This window comes from Festucalex cinctus, unplaced genomic scaffold, assembly GCF_051991245.1.
Source record: "Festucalex cinctus isolate MCC-2025b unplaced genomic scaffold, RoL_Fcin_1.0 HiC_scaffold_26, whole genome shotgun sequence".
Taxonomy (NCBI): domain Eukaryota; kingdom Metazoa; phylum Chordata; class Actinopteri; order Syngnathiformes; family Syngnathidae; genus Festucalex; species Festucalex cinctus.
Window position 1 is genome coordinate 563,113 of NW_027520273.1, and position 19,247 is coordinate 582,359.

A 19,247-nucleotide genomic window follows, 5' to 3' on the forward strand; every position below is an offset into this window, starting at 1 on the left:
CGCGAAGCGGGGCCGAGAACACCGCCATGGTAGCACCCGGGGAGGGAGGTTCCGTTTCCGGCTTGAGTCAATTTCCAGGAATTCGACACATCCAGGGTCGATTTCCAGGATTTCGACCGATGGGCTAAACCTTGCCCGCGAAGCGGGCCCCAAGCGCACCGATGCCCCGCGGAGCGGGGCCGAGAACACCGCCATGGTAGCACCCGGGGAGGGAGGTTCGGTTCCCGGCTTGAGTCGATTTCCAGGAATTCGACATCATCCAAGGTCGATTTCCAGGATTTCGACCGATGGGCTAAACCTGGCCCGCGAAGCGGGCCCCAAGCGCACCGAGGCCCCGCGGAGCGGGGCCGAGAACACCGCCATGGTACCACCCGGGGAGGGAGGTTCGGTTCCCGGCTTTAGTCGATTTCCAGGAATTCGACATCATCCAACGTCCATTTCCAGGATTTCGACCGATGGGCTAAACCTGGCCCGCGCAGCGGGCCCCAAGCGCACCGAGGCCCCGCGAAGCGGGGCCGAGAACACCGCCATGGTGCCACCCGGGGAGGGAGGTTCGGTTCCCGGCTTGAGTCGATTTCCAGGAATTCGACCCCATCCAAGGTCGATTTCCAGGATTTCGACCGATGGGCTAAACCCGGCCCGCGCAGCGGGCCCCAAGCGCACCGAGGCCCCGCGAAGCGGGGCCGAGAACACCGCCATGGTAGCACCCGGGGAGGGAGGTTCGGTTTCCGGCTTGAGTCGATTTCCAGGAATTCGACACATCCAGGGTCGATTTCCAGGATTTCGACCGATGGGCTAAACCTTGCCCGCGAAGCGGGCCCCAAGCGCACCGATGCCCCGCGGAGCGGGGCCGAGAACACCGCCATGGTAGCACCCGGGGAGGGAGGTTCGGTTCCCGGCTTGAGTCGATTTCCAGGAATTCGACATCATCCAAGGTCGATTTCCAGGATTTCGACCGATGGGCTAAACCTGGCCCGCGAAGCGGGCCCCAAGCGCACCGAGGCCCCGCGGAGCGGGGCCGAGAACACCGCCATGGTACCACCCGGGGAGGGAGGTTCGGTTCCCGGCTTTAGTCGATTTCCAGGAATTCGACATCATCCAACGTCCATTTCCAGGATTTCGACCGATGGGCTAAACCTGGCCCGCGCAGCGGGCCCCAAGCGCACCGAGGCCCCGCGAAGCGGGGCCGAGAACACCGCCATGGTGCCACCCGGGGAGGGAGGTTCGGTTCCCGGCTTGAGTCGATTTCCAGGAATTCGACCCCATCCAAGGTCGATTTCCAGGATTTCGACCGATGGGCTAAACCCGGCCCGCGCAGCGGGCCCCAAGCGCACCGAGGCCCCGCGAAGCGGGGCCGAGAACACCGCCATGGTAGCACCCGGGGAGGGAGGTTCGGTTTCCGGCTTGAGTCGATTTCCAGGAATTCGACACATCCAGGGTCGATTTCCAGGATTTCGACCGATGGGCTAAACCTTGCCCGCGAAGCGGGCCCCAAGCGCACCGATGCCCCGCGGAGCGGGGCCGAGAACACCGCCATGGTAGCACCCGGGGAGGGAGGTTCGGTTCCCGGCTTGAGTCGATTTCCAGGAATTCGACATCATCCAAGGTCGATTTCCAGGATTTCGACCGATGGGCTAAACCTGGCCCGCGAAGCGGGCCCCAAGCGCACCGAGGCCCCGCGGAGCGGGGCCGAGAACACCGCCATGGTACCACCCGGGGAGGGAGGTTCGGTTCCCGGCTTTAGTCGATTTCCAGGAATTCGACATCATCCAACGTCCATTTCCAGGATTTCGACCGATGGGCTAAACCTGGCCCGCGCAGCGGGCCCCAAGCGCACCGAGGCCCCGCGAAGCGGGGCCGAGAACACCGCCATGGTGCCACCCGGGGAGGGAGGTTCGGTTCCCGGCTTGAGTCGATTTCCAGGAATTCGACCCCATCCAAGGTCGATTTCCAGGATTTCGACCGATGGGCTAAACCCGGCCCGCGCAGCGGGCCCCAAGCGCACCGAGGCCCCGCGAAGCGGGGCCGAGAACACCGCCATGGTAGCACCCGGGGAGGGAGGTTCGGTTTCCGGCTTGAGTCGATTTCCAGGAATTCGACACATCCAGGGTCGATTTCCAGGATTTCGACCGATGGGCTAAACCTTGCCCGCGAAGCGGGCCCCAAGCGCACCGATGCCCCGCGGAGCGGGGCCGAGAACACCGCCATGGTAGCACCCGGGGAGGGAGGTTCGGTTCCCGGCTTGAGTCGATTTCCAGGAATTCGACATCATCCAAGGTCGATTTCCAGGATTTCGACCGATGGGCTAAACCTGGCCCGCGAAGCGGGCCCCAAGCGCACCGAGGCCCCGCGAAGCGGGGCCGAGAACACCGCCATGGTACCACCCGGGGAGGGAGGTTCGGTTCCCGGCTTGAGTCGATTTCCAGGAATTCGACATCATCCAAGGTCGATTTCCAGGATTTCGACCGATGGGCTAAACCTGGCCCGCGAAGCGGGCCCCAAGCGCACCGAGGCCCCGCGGAGCGGGGCCGAGAACACCGCCATGGTACCACCCGGGGAGGGAGGTTCCGTTTCCGGCTTGAGTCGATTTCCAGGAATTCGACACATCCAAGGTCGATTTCCAGGATTTTGACCGATGGGCTAAACCTGGCCCGCGAAGCGGGCCCCAAGCACACCGAGGCCCCGCGAAGCGGGGCCGAGAACACCGCCATGGTACCACCCGGGGAGGGAGGTTCGGTTCCCGGCTTGAGTCGATTTCCAGGAATTCGACCCCATCCAAGGTCCATTTCCAGGATTTCGACCGATGGGCTAAACCTGGCCCGCGAAGCGGGCCCCAAGCACACCGAGGCCCCGCGAAGCGGGGCCGAGAACACCGCCATGGTACCACCCGGGGAGGGAGGTTCGGTTCCCGGCTTGAGTCGATTTCCAGGAATTCGACCCCATCCAAGGTCGATTTCCAGGATTTCGACCGATGGGCTAAACCTGGCCCGCGCAGCGGGCCCCAAGCGCACCGAGGCCCCGCGAAGCGGGGCCGAGTACCGCCATGGTAGCACCCGGGGAGGGAGGTTCCGTTCCCGGCTTGAGTCGATTTCCAGGAATTCGACACATCCAAGGTCGATTTCCAGGATTTCGACCGATGGGCTAAACCTGGCCCGCGAAGCGGGCCCCAAGCGCACCGAGGCCCCGCGGAGCGGGGCCGAGAACACCGCCATGGTACCACCCGGGGAGGGAGGTTCGGTTCCCGGCTTGAGTCGATTTCCAGGAATTCGACATCATCCAACGTCCATTTCCAGGATTTCGACCGATGGGCTAAACCTGGCCCGCGAAGCGGGCCCCAAGCGCACCGAGGCCCCGCGAAGCGGGGCCGAGTACCGCCATGGTAGCACCCGGGGAGGGAGGTTCGGTTCCCGGCTTGAGTCGATTTCCAGGAATTCGACCCCATCCAAGGTCGATTTCCAGGATTTCGACCGATGGGCTAAACCTGGCCCGCGCAGCGGGCCCCAAGCGCACCGAGGCCCCGCGAAGCGGGGCCGAGTACCGCCATGGTAGCACCCGGGGAGGGAGGTTCGGTTCCCGGCTTGAGTCGATTTCCAGGAATTCGACCCCATCCAAGGTCGATTTCCAGGATTTCGACCGATGGGCTCGACCTGGCCCGCGCAGCGGGCCCCAAGCGCACCGAGGCCCCGCGGAGCGGGGCCGAGAACACCGGCATGGTTGGTCCCGGGTTTGGTGGGTCCAGCTCCCCTTCGGTCGAATTCCAGGAATTCAACCTGGAGCGAGGTCAACTTCCAGGAATGCTACCGATGGGCTCGACCTGGCCCGCGCAGCGGGCCCCAAGCGCACCGAGGCCCCGCGGAGCGGGGCCGAGAACACCGGCATGGTTGGTCCCGGGTTTGGTGGGTCCAGCTCCCCTTCGGTCGAATTCCAGGAATTCAACCTGGAGCGAGGTCAACTTCCAGGAATGCTACCGATGGGCTCAACCTGGCCCGCGAAGCGGGCCCCAAGCGCACCAAGGCCCCGCGAAGCTAACCCTAACCCTAGTTCCAATTCCAGGAATTCAACCTGTACCGAGGTCAACTTCCAGGAATCCGGGAGCATCGCTGGGTCATTCACCCGTCTACGCCCAGTTCCTGGAACTGGACCCCCAACCAAGGTCCAGTTCCTGGAATTGGGCGGAGCGGGTCCCAAGCGGAGCTAGCCCCCGCGAGGCTCCGCGAAGCGGGGCCGAGAACACCGGGATTGAGGCTCGCCGGTCCGCTGGGTCATTCACCCGTCTACGCCCAATTCCTGGAACTGGACCCCCAACCAAGGTCCAGTTCCTGGAATTGGGCGGAGCGGGTCCCAAGCGGAGCTAGCCCCCGCGAGGCTCCGCGAAGCGGGGCCGAGAACACCGGGATTGAGGCTCGCCGGTCCGCTGGGTCATTCACCCGTCTACGCCCAATTCCTGGAATCTGACCCTGAACCAAGGGTCAGTTCCAGGAATTGGGCGGAGCGGGTCCCAAGCGGAGCTAGCCCCCCCGGGGCCCCGCGAAGCGGGGCCGAGAACACCGGCCTGGAGGCTCGCGGGGTCGCTGGTTCCGTGGCCGGCCTCCGCCCAGTTCCTGGAATTGGACCCCAAACCAAGGTCCAGTTCCAGCAGAATTTTTAAAGACATAAACTGCCAATTGTCAAACTTTACTTTTAAGACAATGAACTACAACTTTTTGCTGAACTTTATTTGAAACATTTAACATGTTGGCTGTCCCCTTATGGACGTCGTCTTCGTCTCCGTCCTTTTCCTCATCCTGTCCCCTTATGGACGTCGTCTTCGTCTCCGTCCTTTTCCTCATCCTGTCCCGCGTCCTCCTGGCCTTCTGCTGCTCATGATTTTGAAACAAAAGAGTCATGTTTACGTTTTGGTTAGCTACTAATAACATGCAATGGATAAAGTGTCATTGTGAAAGACTTACCTTTTCCTCTCTCTGGATGGCTTCACCCATGAGTGTATTATGCCAATTGGAATTTTGTGCCTGTGCTGGCCCGAGTTCAGCACATATGCTTTTTTAACCAGTTGCGTTTCAGCTTCCGCGAGTGTGCGATTAGCCTGTAGGAGAGTAGGTGAAAATATTCCAGAATGCCAAAATCCTGTCCTTAGTATGGAAGTAGCAAGATCAATCAAAGTAACACACCCATGTCGCAATTGCCCATCTTCTCCCACTTTTGCCGAAGTGCTCTTCCTTTGTTTCCCAAATGGTCATGAGCAAAGTGCATGAGTACAACTTGAGGGAATTGGATCTCTCTGTGGAAAGTGTCACAGGCCCATGCCTGGGACGGTAGCTGGACTGAAGGGGGTAATGGTATGGGTGAATGGTGGGTAAGGTCACTTTCCAGGAATTGGACCTCCAGAAGAAGACAGGGTTTTTTTTTACCTTCAAAATGCCCAAGTCATTAATTAATAAAGCAGGTGAAAATGAGCACAAATGTGTCTGTATGAATCATTTTCAGAAAAAGAATGTGAGCAACAAGGAGAGTGACACAGGGTGTGTCTTACCTTCACGGTGGCATAGTTGCAAATGAGGACGCAAGTAGTACGCGACCCTCCATTTATCGGGAGGCCCCAGTTCGAAGACACACGTCTTTTGGTTAATTTTAGAGTTGAGTCTATTTCCTGGAAGAGTACATGTCAGTTTCTTGGAAGAGTACGTCACTTTCCTGGAAAAGTACATCGGCTTCCAGGATAGTGACATGAAGAAGATAGATAGACCTCATGCACTAACATGTCTATTTCCTGGAAAACTACATGTAAAAATGTCTTTTTCCTGGTAGACTACCTGTACTAAATTGTCTCTTTCCTGGAATACTACATGTAATAACATGTATATTTCCTGGAAGATTACATCGGCTTCCAGGATAGCGACATAAAAAAAGATAGGCTTTTAGCAAAAAGTGCCCAAGTCATTAATTGATGAAGCAGGTGAAAATGAGCACTAATTTGTCAATAATAATCATTTAAAAAAAAATACAATGCACGGAACCAGGAGAGCGACACAGGTTGAGTCTTACCTTCATGGTGGCACAGTTGGAAATGAGAAAAAACGGTCGAGGGGCCCCCGCCTCTTCTTATAGGATGGTTCAAAAATGAAGACACACCCCTTTTGGGGAGTGCCAAATTGAGTCTGTATCCTGGAAGAGGACATGTTTCTATCCTGAAATATTACATGTATATATCCTGGAAGCGAACATGTCTCTATCCTGAAATATTACATGTATATATCCTGGAAGCGAACATGTCTCTATCCTGAAATATTACATGTATATATCCTGGAAGAGTACATTGGCTTCCAGAATCGTTACATACAGAATTAGGGTTTTAGTTAGAAAATGCCTGAGTCATTCATTAATAAAGCAGGTGGAAATGAGCAGTAATTTGTCAATATTAATCATTAAAAATAAAAAAAAAACTAGAATGTGTGGAACCAGGAGAGTGAAACAGGATTAGTCTTACCTTCATAGTGGCAAAGGTTGAAACGAAAATGCATGTAGGGCTTTTATAGAGTTAGGGTTTTGAACTTGAGAATGCCCAAGTCATGAATTGATAAAGCGGGTGAAAATGAGCAGTAATTTGTCAATATTAATCATTAAAAAATTAAAAAATATATATATAATGTGTGGAACCAAGAGAATGAAACAGGATGATGAGTCTTACCTTCATAGTGGCAAAGCTTGAAACGAAAAAGCAGGTAGGGCTTTTATAGAGTTAGGGTTTTGAACTTGAAAATGCCCAAGTCATGAATTGATAAAGCGGGTGAAAATGATCAGTAATTTGTCAATATGAATGATTTTTAGAAATAGAATGTGTGGAACCAGGAGCGTGACACATGGTGAGTCTTACCTTCATGGTGGCAATGAGTGAATGGTGGATAAGGTAATTTTCCAGGAATTGGGCTGACCTTCCAAGATATAGACCAAGTTGTATTTTCCAGGAATTGGGCTGACCTTCCAAGTTCTAGAGCAACTTGGAAAGAATTCTTGAGCCGGCAGCATCTTGTGTCAATATGTAGGACTTTTGGTCAAGTTCCAGGAAGCGGACCCCAATTCCAACTTTTGTGCCCTCAGTTAGAAAAGTCAAATTTTGTGAGACTGGGTGAGTTTTACCTTCATGTTGGCAATGAGTGAATGGTGGATAAGGTAATTTTCCAGGAATTGGGCTGACCTTCCAAGATATAGACCAAGTTGTATTTTCCAGGAATTGGGCTGACCTTCCAAGTTCTAGACCAACTTGGAACGAATTTTTGAGCCGGCAGCATCTTGTGTCAATATGTAGGACTTTTGGTCAAGTTCCAGGAAGCGGACCCCAATTCCAACTTTTGTGCCCTCAGTTAGAAAAGTCAAATTTTGTGTGCTAAAATTATTATACGGTCTCTTGGCGCCATCATGTGGCCAAGTAGGCCAACTGCAGTTTTTTGAATTTTTAAATTGCATTTTTTTGCTCCAAAAAAGCATTTTTATGACACGAAAATTAGCCTTAGATACATTTCAGAAGAGAGCGATGCATTTTTGCCGTTTTTAGGAGTTTTAAACGTTTAGTTCCAAATTTGTCAAATTCCAGGAAATGCGCCGCCGATAATGTGGATTCCAAATCGCGGGGTTCTAACGGGATGCTATCGGGGCATAATTAGGGTTAGGCGCCGGGCTGACCCCGACGCCCCGAAGTCGGAAATGACGTCGCTTTCGCGGAAGCCTTATGAATGGCGGTCTATGGGAAGCTGGAATTCGACTTGGAAGTTAGCCACTGTGCTAACGCGCGCTCCATTGACTTTGAATGGCGGGGGCATAACTCCCGCGCGCCACTTGGAACCGGGTTTGGAACGAGGTCGCGATTCCGGGTTCCGGTGAAAATGTCGGCTAATCGAAACGGGAAAAATCGCCGCGGATAGTGCGAAATTCGTAGGCGCCGGCGACGCGTTTCGTTTGAAAAGGTTTTTTGTTTAAGTATTTTTTAAGGGCCGTTTTAAAAACGCGGGTGCGGTTCGGGCGAGCGGACACCAGGTGTCGCGTGTGAGCCCGGTCGAATTCCAGGAATCGCGCACGGGTCGTATTCCGTGAACCGCGCCGGTCGGAGTCCGGGAATTGTACTTGTCGTGTTCCGTGAACCGTGCGCGTCGGTTTTCGGGAACGGCGGGGTCGTATTCCGTGAATCGTACGCGTCGCATTCCGGGAACTGTACGGGTCGTAATTCCGTGAATTGTACCGGTCGGGGTCCGGGAATTGTGCTGGTCGAATACCGGGAATTGCGCTGGTCGTGTTCCGTGAACTGTACGCGTCGGATTCCAGGAATTGTACGCGTCGGATTCCAGGAACTGTACGGGTCGGATTCCAGGAACTGTACGCGTCGGATTCCAGGAACTGTACGGGTCGGATTCCATGAACTGTATGTGTCGGATTCCAGGAATTGTACTGGTCGTATTCCATGAACTGTACATGTCGGATTCCAGGAATTGTACTGGTCGGGGTCCGGGAATCGTACTGGTTGAATACCAGGAATTGTACTGGTCGGATTCCAGGAACTGTACGGGTCGTATTCCATGAATTGTACTGGTCGGGGTCCGGGAATTGTACCGGTCGAATACCAGGAATTGTACTGGTTGAATACCAGGAATTGTACTGGTCGTGTTCCGTGAACTGTACTGGTCGTATTCCGTGAACTGTACGCGTCGGATTCCGGGAAATGTACGCGTCGGATTCCGGGAACTGTACGGGTCGGATTCCATGAATCGTACGTGTCGGAGCCCGGGAATTGTACTGGTCGTATTCCATGAACTGTACGTGTCGGATTCCAGGAATTGTACTGGTCGGGGTCCGGGAATCGTACTGGTTGAATACCAGGAATTGTACTGGTCGTGTTCCATGAACTGTACGCGTCGGATTCCAGGAACTGTACGGGTCGTATTCCAGGAACTCTACGGGTCGGATTCCATGAATCGTACGTGTCGGAGCCCGGGAATTGTACTGGTCGTATTCCATGAACTGTACGTGTCGGATTCCAGGAATTGTACTGGTCGGGGTCCGGGAATCGTACTGGTTGAATACCAGGAATTGTACTGGTCGTGTTCCATGAACTGTACGCGTCGGATTCCAGGAACTGTACGCGTCGGATTCCAGGAACTGTACGCGTCGGATTCCAGGAACTGTACGCGTCGGATTCCAGGAACTGTACGTGTCGGATTCCAGGAATTGTACTGGTCGGGGTTGAATACCAGGAATTGTACTGGTCGTGTTCCATGAACTGTACGGGTCGGATTCCATGAATCGTACGGGTCGTGTTCCATGAATTGTACTGTGTTGAAATTGTGGAATTATATGTAGGCAACCTGGAAATTGACGTGACCGTCTATTGGTCAACAGCTGATTGCAGTGATTGGTTTTTGGTCAGATATGGCCCTTCCCACTAGTAATTTTTGAGCCAATCGACGTTTGGTTTGCCCATGGTGAAATTGTGGAATTATATGTAGGCAACCTGGAAATTGACGGGACGTGTTCCATGAATTGTACTGCGTTGAAATTGTGGAATTATATGTAGGCAACCTGGAAATTGACGGGTTGTGTTCCATGAATTGTACTGCGTTGAAATTGTGGAATTATATGTAGGCAACCTGGAAATTGACGTGACCATCTATTGGTCAACAGCTGATTGCAGTGATTGTTTTTTGGTCAGATATGGCCCTTCCCACTGGTAATTTTTGAGCCAATAGACGTTTGGTTTGCCCATGGTGAAATTGTGGAATTATATGTATAAAACCTGGAAATTGACTTGGATGGGTTTTTTTTTTTTTTATGGCGGGCGTTACCGTTACACCCCCTTCGCAGTGATTGGTCAATGGCCAGTTGCAAGGCTGGGCTGAGTCTATAAAAGCAGTCGCTGTCAGTGCCGCCTTCAGAAGTCAAGCGAGCAAGCGCAAAAAAGGATGGGTCAATATCTGGAAAGTCCTCCTCCTGATTATGACCAGCAAGGTATGATATTTTTGAATGGCTTTCTTTGCATGTGCACTTGCAAAAAAAAAAATCATGGGGTCTCTGGACAGATGAGACAACTCCACGATGGATCCCGAGCATTGTGCTCACTACACTGGATCCCCAAATGAACATGGCAATGGAAACAAGTCAAGGGTAAGTTGGCGATGTCTACATCCAGGATGGCAACCTAAATTCCTTAAAGATGACGTGTAATTCCTTAAAGATGACATGCAATTCCTTAAAAATGACACGCAATTCCTTAAAGATGACATGCAATTCCTTAAAAATGACACGCAATTCCTTAAAAATGACACGCAATTCCTTAAAGATGACGTGTAAATTTCCTTAAAGATGACGTGCAATTCCTTAAAAATGGCACGCAATTCCTTAAAAATGGCGCGCAATTCCTTAAAGGTGACATGTAATTCCTTAAAGATGACATGTAATTCCCGGAAAGATGCGTTCATATTTGTAAACACTACTCAGTGAATTGCGTTTAGTGTTTTTTTTATTTTTTTTTTCTATCTAGATTCACTTGGCCATGTTATGAGAGCGGATGGGCGTTTACAGAGCAAATGTGCCTCATCTCCATATTTATTATGTGCATCTTTGGAGTGGTGTACCTCACCGTAATACTCATACTTTTACACTACAAAATCGTAAAATAAAGTCTGTTTGTTCAAGAAAGCTTTTCTGAGTCACGCAGTTTTTGCTTTCACCACAAGGTGTCGCTTGACTGGCTAATTGTTAGCGTTTGTGTGTGGGGAGGAGGTGCCTTTGGCCAATCGGAAGGTGATTGGCTGCAGTACCGTGACATCACCAACACCGGACTATTTAAGCCTGCGTTTGTCCAACCCCCATTCATTAGCATCGAAGTGTGAGGGCAAGCACAAGAAAGCGCCGCTGCAGGTTCCAAGGATGAGTGAGGTGAGTTCCTGGAAATGTGCGTCGCCTTTGGGGAAAAGAGTCCGGTTTCAGGAATTCAAATCTCAAGCGAGTTCCCGCTCCAAGAATTCATCCACAACCAAGGTACAGTTCTAGAAAATCTACCGATAGCCGATAGCTTTTCCCTGGCCTCCGAGGCGGGCCCCTTGCGTGTTTGAGGCCCCGCGAAGCGTGGCGGCTGCTTCGTTGCCCCGTCCGTGCCCGGTTCCTGGAATTGGACCCCCAACCAAAGTCCAGTTCCTGGAATTGGACCCCCAACCAAAGTCCAGTTCCTGGAATTGGACCCCCAACCAAAGTCCAGTTCCTGGAATTGGACCCCCAACCAAAGTCCAGTTCCTGGAATTGGACCCCCAACCAAAGTCCAGTTCCCGGAACTGTGCGGAGCGGGACCCAAGCGTAGCTAGCCCCCGTGAGGCCCCGCGCAGCGGGGCCAGGACACCGGCCTCGCCTATGCCCGGTTCCTGGAATTGGACCCCCAAACCCAGTCCAGTTCCTGGAATTTGACCCCAAACCAAGGTCCAGTTCCAGGAATTCTACGGAGCACTCACTCCAGCCCCCAGTAAGTTCTGTGTCGCTATTGTGGAAGACATGACCCACACCCATGTATTATACATTGTTTTTTTATTGTTGTATAGGTGAACGTGAATTGCAATGAGGAGGAGCTCCCGGAAGAACCTTTCGAGCCTTTGACACAGGAGGTTTCTGTGCCATTAACACAGGCCTCCCCGCTGAGAACTACCAAAGATGTGAACCGGTCTGAGCAGAATGTGGGGGCTGGATGGCAACTTTCAAGGGAGCCCGGGGACCTCGTCTCTACTCCCCAGTCCAGGAAAAAAACTGTACACATTGGAGTAATTGAGGTGATATCCAGGAAGTCCCATGTCACTATTGTGGAAGTTTTCCTCCCATTGCCATGTCTTCCAAATTGGATTTTGTCGTTGTATAGATGTACCTGACTGAAAGCGAAGATGAGATGGACGTCATGGAACAAATCATCTTCCCCTTAACACAGGAAGCCTCCCTGCCCTTAACGCAGACGGTCTCCTCCCTGCACTTGGTGAGTAGAATTCCTGGAAGTGGTCCAATCAAATGCAACACTGCTTCATGCCACCAAAATATGACTGTTTCCTTTCTGGTGACAGACACAGACGGGCTCACCTGGGGGAAAGAAGAAGGAAAGGAAGAGTAAAGACGGCAGCAAAAAGTTGAACACATCTGACAAAACAGTGGGAGACGGACAGCAAGTTTCAAGGGAAGCTTCTCCCCAGTTGATGGAAATGGAGAATGTACACCTGAGGGAAGCTGAGGTGAAATCCAGGAAGTCCCATGTCTCCTGTTGTTAAAGTTGTGACCCATAGCTATGTCTTCTATTTTCCTTTTTGTACTATAGCCTGACTTCAGTGACTGGGAAGATGAGGAAAAGATTTTGGAACGTGCCTTGTTCGGAGAAAAACATGTCCAGCGCTTGAACTTTGTGAGTAGAATTCCTGGAAGTAATTCTGTCATTGTAATACACCGACATGTAATATTTCTTAACCCCCGGGGGGGGGTTAGGGTTAGGGTTAACCTTAACCCTAACCTTAACCCTAACCCAAAATATAACATACTGTGTCCTTAGGATCTCAAGTCCCGCAAGAAGAAGAAGAAGATGAAGGAGAAGCTCAAGTTAAAGAAAAAGGACAAAGTCCATCCAAAAGGGAACGAAACACAGCAAAAGAGATCTCCCGAACCAAATTCAGTGCCAACAACCCTTCCAGAAAAAATCAGTCTTTATAATAATGTAAGTAGACTTGGGCTGCGGAGGGTGACTCTAATGTGGAAATCCTAAAATTAAACCTTTGTCATTTTTATGTCTTTCAGGGTCAACGAAGAAAACTCGCACTCACACCACAATTTTATTCCATGGTCAAAACTCTCTTCGAAAGAGAGATCCAGGAAAAGTTGGTCCTGAAAAAAAGGATACGGGAGATCGTGGCTGAACAACCAGCATTTCGACAGCTATGCCATGAGCTGGAACTATCTATTGAGAACATTAGAAACCAAATCCGAATGATGATCAAAAGATGTGAAAATTAAAGTCAATTTGGAATGTTGGAGTTCTGGTGGGTCTTCTTCCAGGTTTTTTACATTGTATGTTTTAAGACAATGCTGCATGCCTCTCACAATGTGTCAGGGTCGGTGGTTCCATTTTCCGCTTAAGTCCATTTCGAGGAATCCAAACCCAACCAAGGTCGAGTTCCAGGATTCTTACCGATCGGCGAAGCGGGCCCCAAACACGTCGAGAACACCGGCATGGTGAGTCCCGGGCTGGGTGGTTCCATTCCCGGCCTGAGTCCATTTTCAGGAATTGAGCCCCAACCAGTTCCAGGTCCAGTTCCAGGAATCCAACCCCAACCAACCAAGATCCAGTTCCAGGATTCCGACCGATGGGCTAAACCTGAGAGCACCGGCCTGGTGGGTGGTTCCGATTCCGTCCCCCGCTTAAGTCCATTTCCAGGAATCCAACCCCCATCCAAGGTCCAATTCCAGGATTCCTACCGATCGGCTAACCTGCCCCGCGAAGTCCACTTCCAGGAATCCAACCCCAAACAAGGTCCAGTTCCAGGATTCCTACCGATCGGCTAACCTGACCCCCAAGCCCATTTCCAGGAATCCAACCCCAACCAACCGAGGTTCATTTCCAGGATTCCTACCGATCGGCTAACCTGCCCCGCTAGGTCGAATTCCAGGAATTCAACCTCAACCGAGGTCAACTTCCTGGAATCCTACCGATGGGCTAAACCTGACCCCCGAAGTCCATTTCCAGGAATGCTACCGATGGGCTAAACCTGCCCCGCGAAGCCGGGCCGAGAGCACCGGCCCGGGGGGGTGGTTTGAAGTCGATTTCCAGGAATGCTACCGATGGGCTAAACCTGCCCCGCGAAGCCGGGCCGAGAGCACCGGCCCGGGGGGGTGGTTCGAAGTCGATTTCCAGGAATGCTACCGATGGGCTAAACCTGCCCCGCGAAGCCGGGCCGAGAGCACCGGCCCGGGGTGGGTGGTTCCGATTCCGTCCCCGGCTTGAGTCGATTTCCAGGAATTCAACCCCGAACCAACCGAGGTTCATTTCCAGGATTTCTACCGATGGGCTAACCTAACCCCCGAAGTCGATTTCCAGGAAAACAACCGCAAAAAAACCGAGGTTCATTTCCAGGATTCCTACCGATCGGTTAACCTGCCAGGTAGGTCGAATTCCAGGAATTCAACCTGGAGGACCGAGGTCAACTTCCATGAAAGCTACCGATGGGCTAAACCTGACCTCCGAAGTCGATTTCCAGGAATGCTACCGATGGGCTAAACCTGCCCCGCGAAGCCGGGCCGAGAGCACCGGCCCGGGGGGGTGGTTCGAAGTCGATTTCCAGGAATGCTACCGATGGGCTAAACCTGCCCCGCGAAGCCGGGCCGAGAGCACCGGCCCGGGGGGGTGGTTCGAAGTCGATTTCCAGGAATGCTACCGATGGGCTAAACCTGCCCCGCGAAGCCGGGCCGAGAGCACCGGCCCGGGGTGGGTGGTTCCGATTCCGTCCCCGGCTTGAGTCGATTTCCAGGAATTCAACCCCGAACCAACCGAGGTTCATTTCCAGGATTTCTACCGATGGGCTAACCTAACCCCCGAAGTCGATTTCCAGGAATTTAACCCCAACCACCACCCAAGGTCCAGTTCCAGGATTCCTACCGATGGGCTAAACCTGCTCTGCGAAGCCGGTCCGCGAGCACCGGCCCGGGGTGGGTGGTTCCGATTCCGTCCCTGGCTTGAGTCGATTTCCAGGAATTCGACCCCAACCATCCAAGGTCCAGTTCCAGGATTCCTACCGATGGGCTAAACCTGCTCCGCGAAGCCGGGCCGAGAGCACCGGCCCGGGGTGGGTGGTTCCGATTCCGTCCCTGGCTTGAGTCGATTTCCAGGAATTCAACCCCGAACCAACCGAGGTTCATTTCCAGGATTTCTACCGATGGGCTAACCTAACCCCCGAAGTCGATTTCCAGGAAACCAACCCCAAACAACCGGGGTTCATTTCCAGGATTCCTACCGATCGGTTAACCTGCCCGCTAGGTCGAATTCCAGGAATTCAACCTGGAGGACCGAGGTCGAATTCCAGGAATGCGACCGATGGGCTAAACCTGACCCCCGAAGTCCAATTCCAGGAATTCAACCTGGACCGAGGTCGATTTCCAGGATTTCGACCGATGGGCTAAACCTGGCCCGCGCAGCGGGCCCCAAGCGCACCGAGGCCCCGCGAAGCGGGGCCGAGAACACCGCCATGGTAGCACCCGGGGAGGGAGGTTCCGTTTCCGGCTTGAGTCGATTTCCAGGAATTCGACACATCCAGGGTCGATTTCCAGGATTTCGACCGATGGGCTAAACCCGGCCCGCGAAGCGGGCCCCAAGCGCACCGAGGCCCCGCGAAGCGGGGCCGAGAACACCGTCATGGTAGCACCCGGGGAGGGAGGTTCCGTTTCCGGCTTGAGTCGATTTCCAGGAATTCGACACATCCAAGGTCGATTTCCAGGATTTCGACCGATGGGCTAAACCTGGCCCGCGAAGCGGGCCCCAAGCGCACCGAGGCCCTGCGAAGCGGGGCCGAGAACACCGCCATGGTAGCACCCGGGGAGGGAGGTTCCGTTTCCGGCTTGAGTCGATTTCCAGGAATTCGACACATCCAGGGTCGATTTCCAGGATTTCGACCGATGGGCTAAACCTGGCCCGCGCAGCGGGCCCCAAGCGCACCGAGGCCCCGCGAAGCGGGGCCGAGAACACCGCCATGGTAGCACCCGGGGAGGGAGGCTCCGTTTCCGGCTTGAGTCGATTTCCAGGAATTCGACACATCCAGGGTCGATTTCCAGGATTTCGACCGATGGGCTAAACCCGGCCCGCGAAGCGGGCCCCAAGCGCACCGAGGCCCCGCGAAGCGGGGCCGAGAACACCGCCATGGTAGCACCTGGGGAGGGAGGCTCCGTTTCCGGCTTGAGTCGATTTCCAGGAATTCGACACATCCAGGGTCGATTTCCAGGATTTCGACCGATGGGCTAAACCTGGCCCGCGAAGCGGGCCCCAAGCGCACCGAGGCCCCGCGAAGCGGGGCCGAGAACACCGCCATGGTAGCACCCGGGGAGGGAGGCTCCGTTTCCGGCTTGAGTCGATTTCCAGGAATTCGACACATCCAGGGTCGATTTCCAGGATTTCGACCGATGGGCTAAACCCGGCCCGCGAAGCGGGCCCCAAGCGCACCGAGGCCCCGCGAAGCGGGGCCGAGAACACCGCCATGGTAGCACCCGGGGAGGGAGGTTCCGTTTCCGGCTTGAGTCGATTTCCAGGAATTCGACACATCCAGGGTCGATTTCCAGGATTTCGACCGATGGGCTAAACCTGGCCCGCGCAGCGGGCCCCAAGCGCACCGAGGCCCCGCGAAGCGGGGCCGAGAACACCGCCATGGTAGCACCCGGGGAGGGAGGTTCCGTTTCCGGCTTGAGTCGATTTCCAGGAATTCGACACATCCAGGGTCGATTTCCAGGATTTCGACCGATGGGCTAAACCCGGCCCGCGAAGCGGGCCCCAAGCGCACCGAGGCCCCGCGAAGCGGGGCCGAGAACACCGCCATGGTAGCACCCGGGGAGGGAGGTTCCGTTTCCGGCTTGAGTCGATTTCCAGGAATTCGACACATCCAGGGTCGATTTCCAGGATTTCGACCGATGGGCTAAACCCGGCCCGCGAAGCGGGCCCCAAGCGCACCGAGGCCCCGCGAAGCGGGGCCGAGAACACCGCCATGGTAGCACCCGGGGAGGGAGGTTCCGTTTCCGGCTTGAGTCGATTTCCAGGAATTCGACACATCCAGGGTCGATTTCCAGGATTTCGACCGATGGGCTAAACCTGGGCCGCGCAGCGGGCCCCAAGCGCACCGAGGCCCCGCGAAGCGGGGCCGAGAACACCGCCATGGTAGCACCCGGGGAGGGAGGTTCCGTTTCCGGCTTGAGTCGATTTCCAGGAATTCGACACATCCAAGGTCGATTTCCAGGATTTCGACCGATGGGCTAAACCCGGCCCGCGAAGCGGGCCCCAAGCGCACCGAGGCCCCGCGAAGCGGGGCCGAGAACACCGCCATGGTAGCACCCGAGGAGGGAGGTTCCGTTTCCGGCTTGAGTCGATTTCCAGGAATTCGACACATCCAAGGTCGATTTCCAGGATTTCGACCGATGGGCTAAACCCGGCCCGCAAAGCGGGCCCCAAGCGCACCGAGGCCCCGCGAAGCGGGGCCGAGAACACCGCCATGGTAGCACCCGGGGAGGGAGGTTCCGTTTCCGGCTTGAGTCGATTTCCAGGAATTCGACACATCCAAGGTCGATTTCCAGGATTTCGACCGATGGGCTAAACCCGGCCCGCGAAGCGGGCCCCAAGCGCACCGAGGCCCCGCGAAGCGGGGCCGAGAACACCGCCATGGTAGCACCCGGGGAGGGAGGTTCCGTTTCCGGCTTGAGTCGATTTCCAGGAATTCGACACATCCAAGGTCGATTTCCAGGATTTCGACCGATGGGCTAAACCCGGCCCGCGAAGCGGGCCCCAAGCGCACCGAGGCCCCGCGAAGCGGGGCCGAGAACACCGCCATGGTAGCACCCGGGGAGGGAGGTTCCGTTTCCGGCTTGAGTCGATTTCCAGGAATTCGACACATCCAGGGTCGATTTCCAGGATTTCGACCGATGGGCTAAACCCGGCCCGCGAAGCGGGCCCCAAGCGCACCGAGGCCCCGCGAAGCGGGGCCGAGAACACCGCCATGGTAGCACCCGGGGAGGGAGGTTCCGTTTCCGGCTTGAGTCGATTTCCAGGAATTCGACACATCCAGGGTCGATTTCCAGGATTTCGACCGATGGGCTAAACCCGGCCCGCGAAGCGGGCCCCAAGCGCACCGAGGCCCCGCGAAGCGGGGCCGAGAACACCGCCATGGTAGCACCCGGGGAGGGAGGTTCCGTTTCCGGCTTGAGTCGATTTCCAGGAATTCGACACATCCAGGGTCGATTTCCAGGATTTCGACCGATGGGCTAAACCTGGCCCGCGAAGCGGGCCCCAAGCGCACCGAGGCCCCGCGAAGCGGGGCCGAGAACACCGCCATGGTAGCACCCGGGGAGGGAGGCTCCGTTCCCGGCTTGAGTCGATTTCCAGGAATTCGACACATCCAGGGTCGATTTCCAGGATTTCGACCGATGGGCTAAACCTGGCCCGCGAAGCGGGCCCCAAGCGCACCGAGGCCCCGCGGAGCGGGGCCGAGAACACCGCCATGGTAGCACCCGGGGAGGGAGGTTCGGTTCCCGGCTTGAGTCGATTTCCAGGAATTCGACACATCCAGGGTCGATTTCCAGGATTTCGACCGATGGGCTAAACCCGGCCCGCGCAGCGGGCCCCAAGCTCACCGAGGCCCCGCAAAGCGGGGCCGAGTACCGCCATGGTAGCACCCGGGGAGGGAGGTTCGGTTCCCGGCTTGAGTCGATTTCCAGGAATTCGACCCCATCCAAGGTCCATTTCCAGGATTTCGACAGATGGGCTAAACCTGGCCCGCGCAGCGGGCCCCAAGCGCACCGAGGCCCCGCGAAGCGGGGCCGAGTACCGCCATGGTAGCACCCGGGGAGGGAGGTTCGGTTCCCGGCTTGAGTCGATTTCCAGGAATTCGACCCCATCCAAGGTCCATTTCCAGGATTTCGACCGATGGGCTAAACCCGGCCCGCGCAGCGGGCCCCAAGCGCACCGAGGCCCCGCGAAGCGGGGCCGAGAACACCGCCATGGTAGCACCCGGGGAGGGAGGTTCCGTTTCCGGCTTGAGTCGATTTCCAGGAATTCGACCCCATCCAAGGTCGATTTCCAGGATTTCGACCGAAGGGCTAAACCTGGCCCGCGCAGCGGGCCCCAAGCGCACCGAGGCCCCGCGAAGCGGGGCCGAGTACCGCCATGGTAGCACCCGGGGAGGGAGGTTCGGTTCCCGGCTTTAGTCGATTTCCAGGAATTCGACCCCATCCAAGGTCGATTTCCAGGATTTCGACCGATGGGCTAAACCTGGCCCGCGCAGCGGGCCCCAAGCGCACCGAGGCCCCGCGAAGCGGGGCCGAGTACCGCCATGGTAGCACCCGGGGAGGGAGGTTCGGTTCCCGGCTTGAGTCGATTTCCAGGAATTCGACCCCATCCAAGGTCGATTTCCAGGATTTCGACCGATGGGCTAAACCTGGCCCGCGCAGCGGGCCCCAAGCGCACCGAGGCCCCGCGAAGCGGGGCCGAGTACCGCCATGGT

The 19,247-nt window shown here is 55.4% G+C and overlaps 1 protein-coding gene across 1 annotated transcript; it reads left to right on the forward strand.

The window, feature by feature from the left end:
- Window positions 1-10,568: 10,568 nt before the first annotated feature.
- LOC144011097 (uncharacterized) lies at window positions 10,569-13,048 on the forward strand. The gene is made up of 9 exons (XM_077511556.1): window positions 10,569-10,622; window positions 10,719-10,785; window positions 10,862-10,920; window positions 11,574-11,798; window positions 11,885-11,995; window positions 12,081-12,245; window positions 12,329-12,412; window positions 12,557-12,718; window positions 12,799-13,048. Exons 1-9 carry the CDS (start codon window positions 10,569-10,571, stop codon window positions 13,012-13,014), a joined length of 1,143 nt encoding a protein of 380 aa, XP_077367682.1. The 3' UTR covers window positions 13,015-13,048.
- The last annotated feature ends 6,199 nt before the right edge of the window (window positions 13,049-19,247 follow it).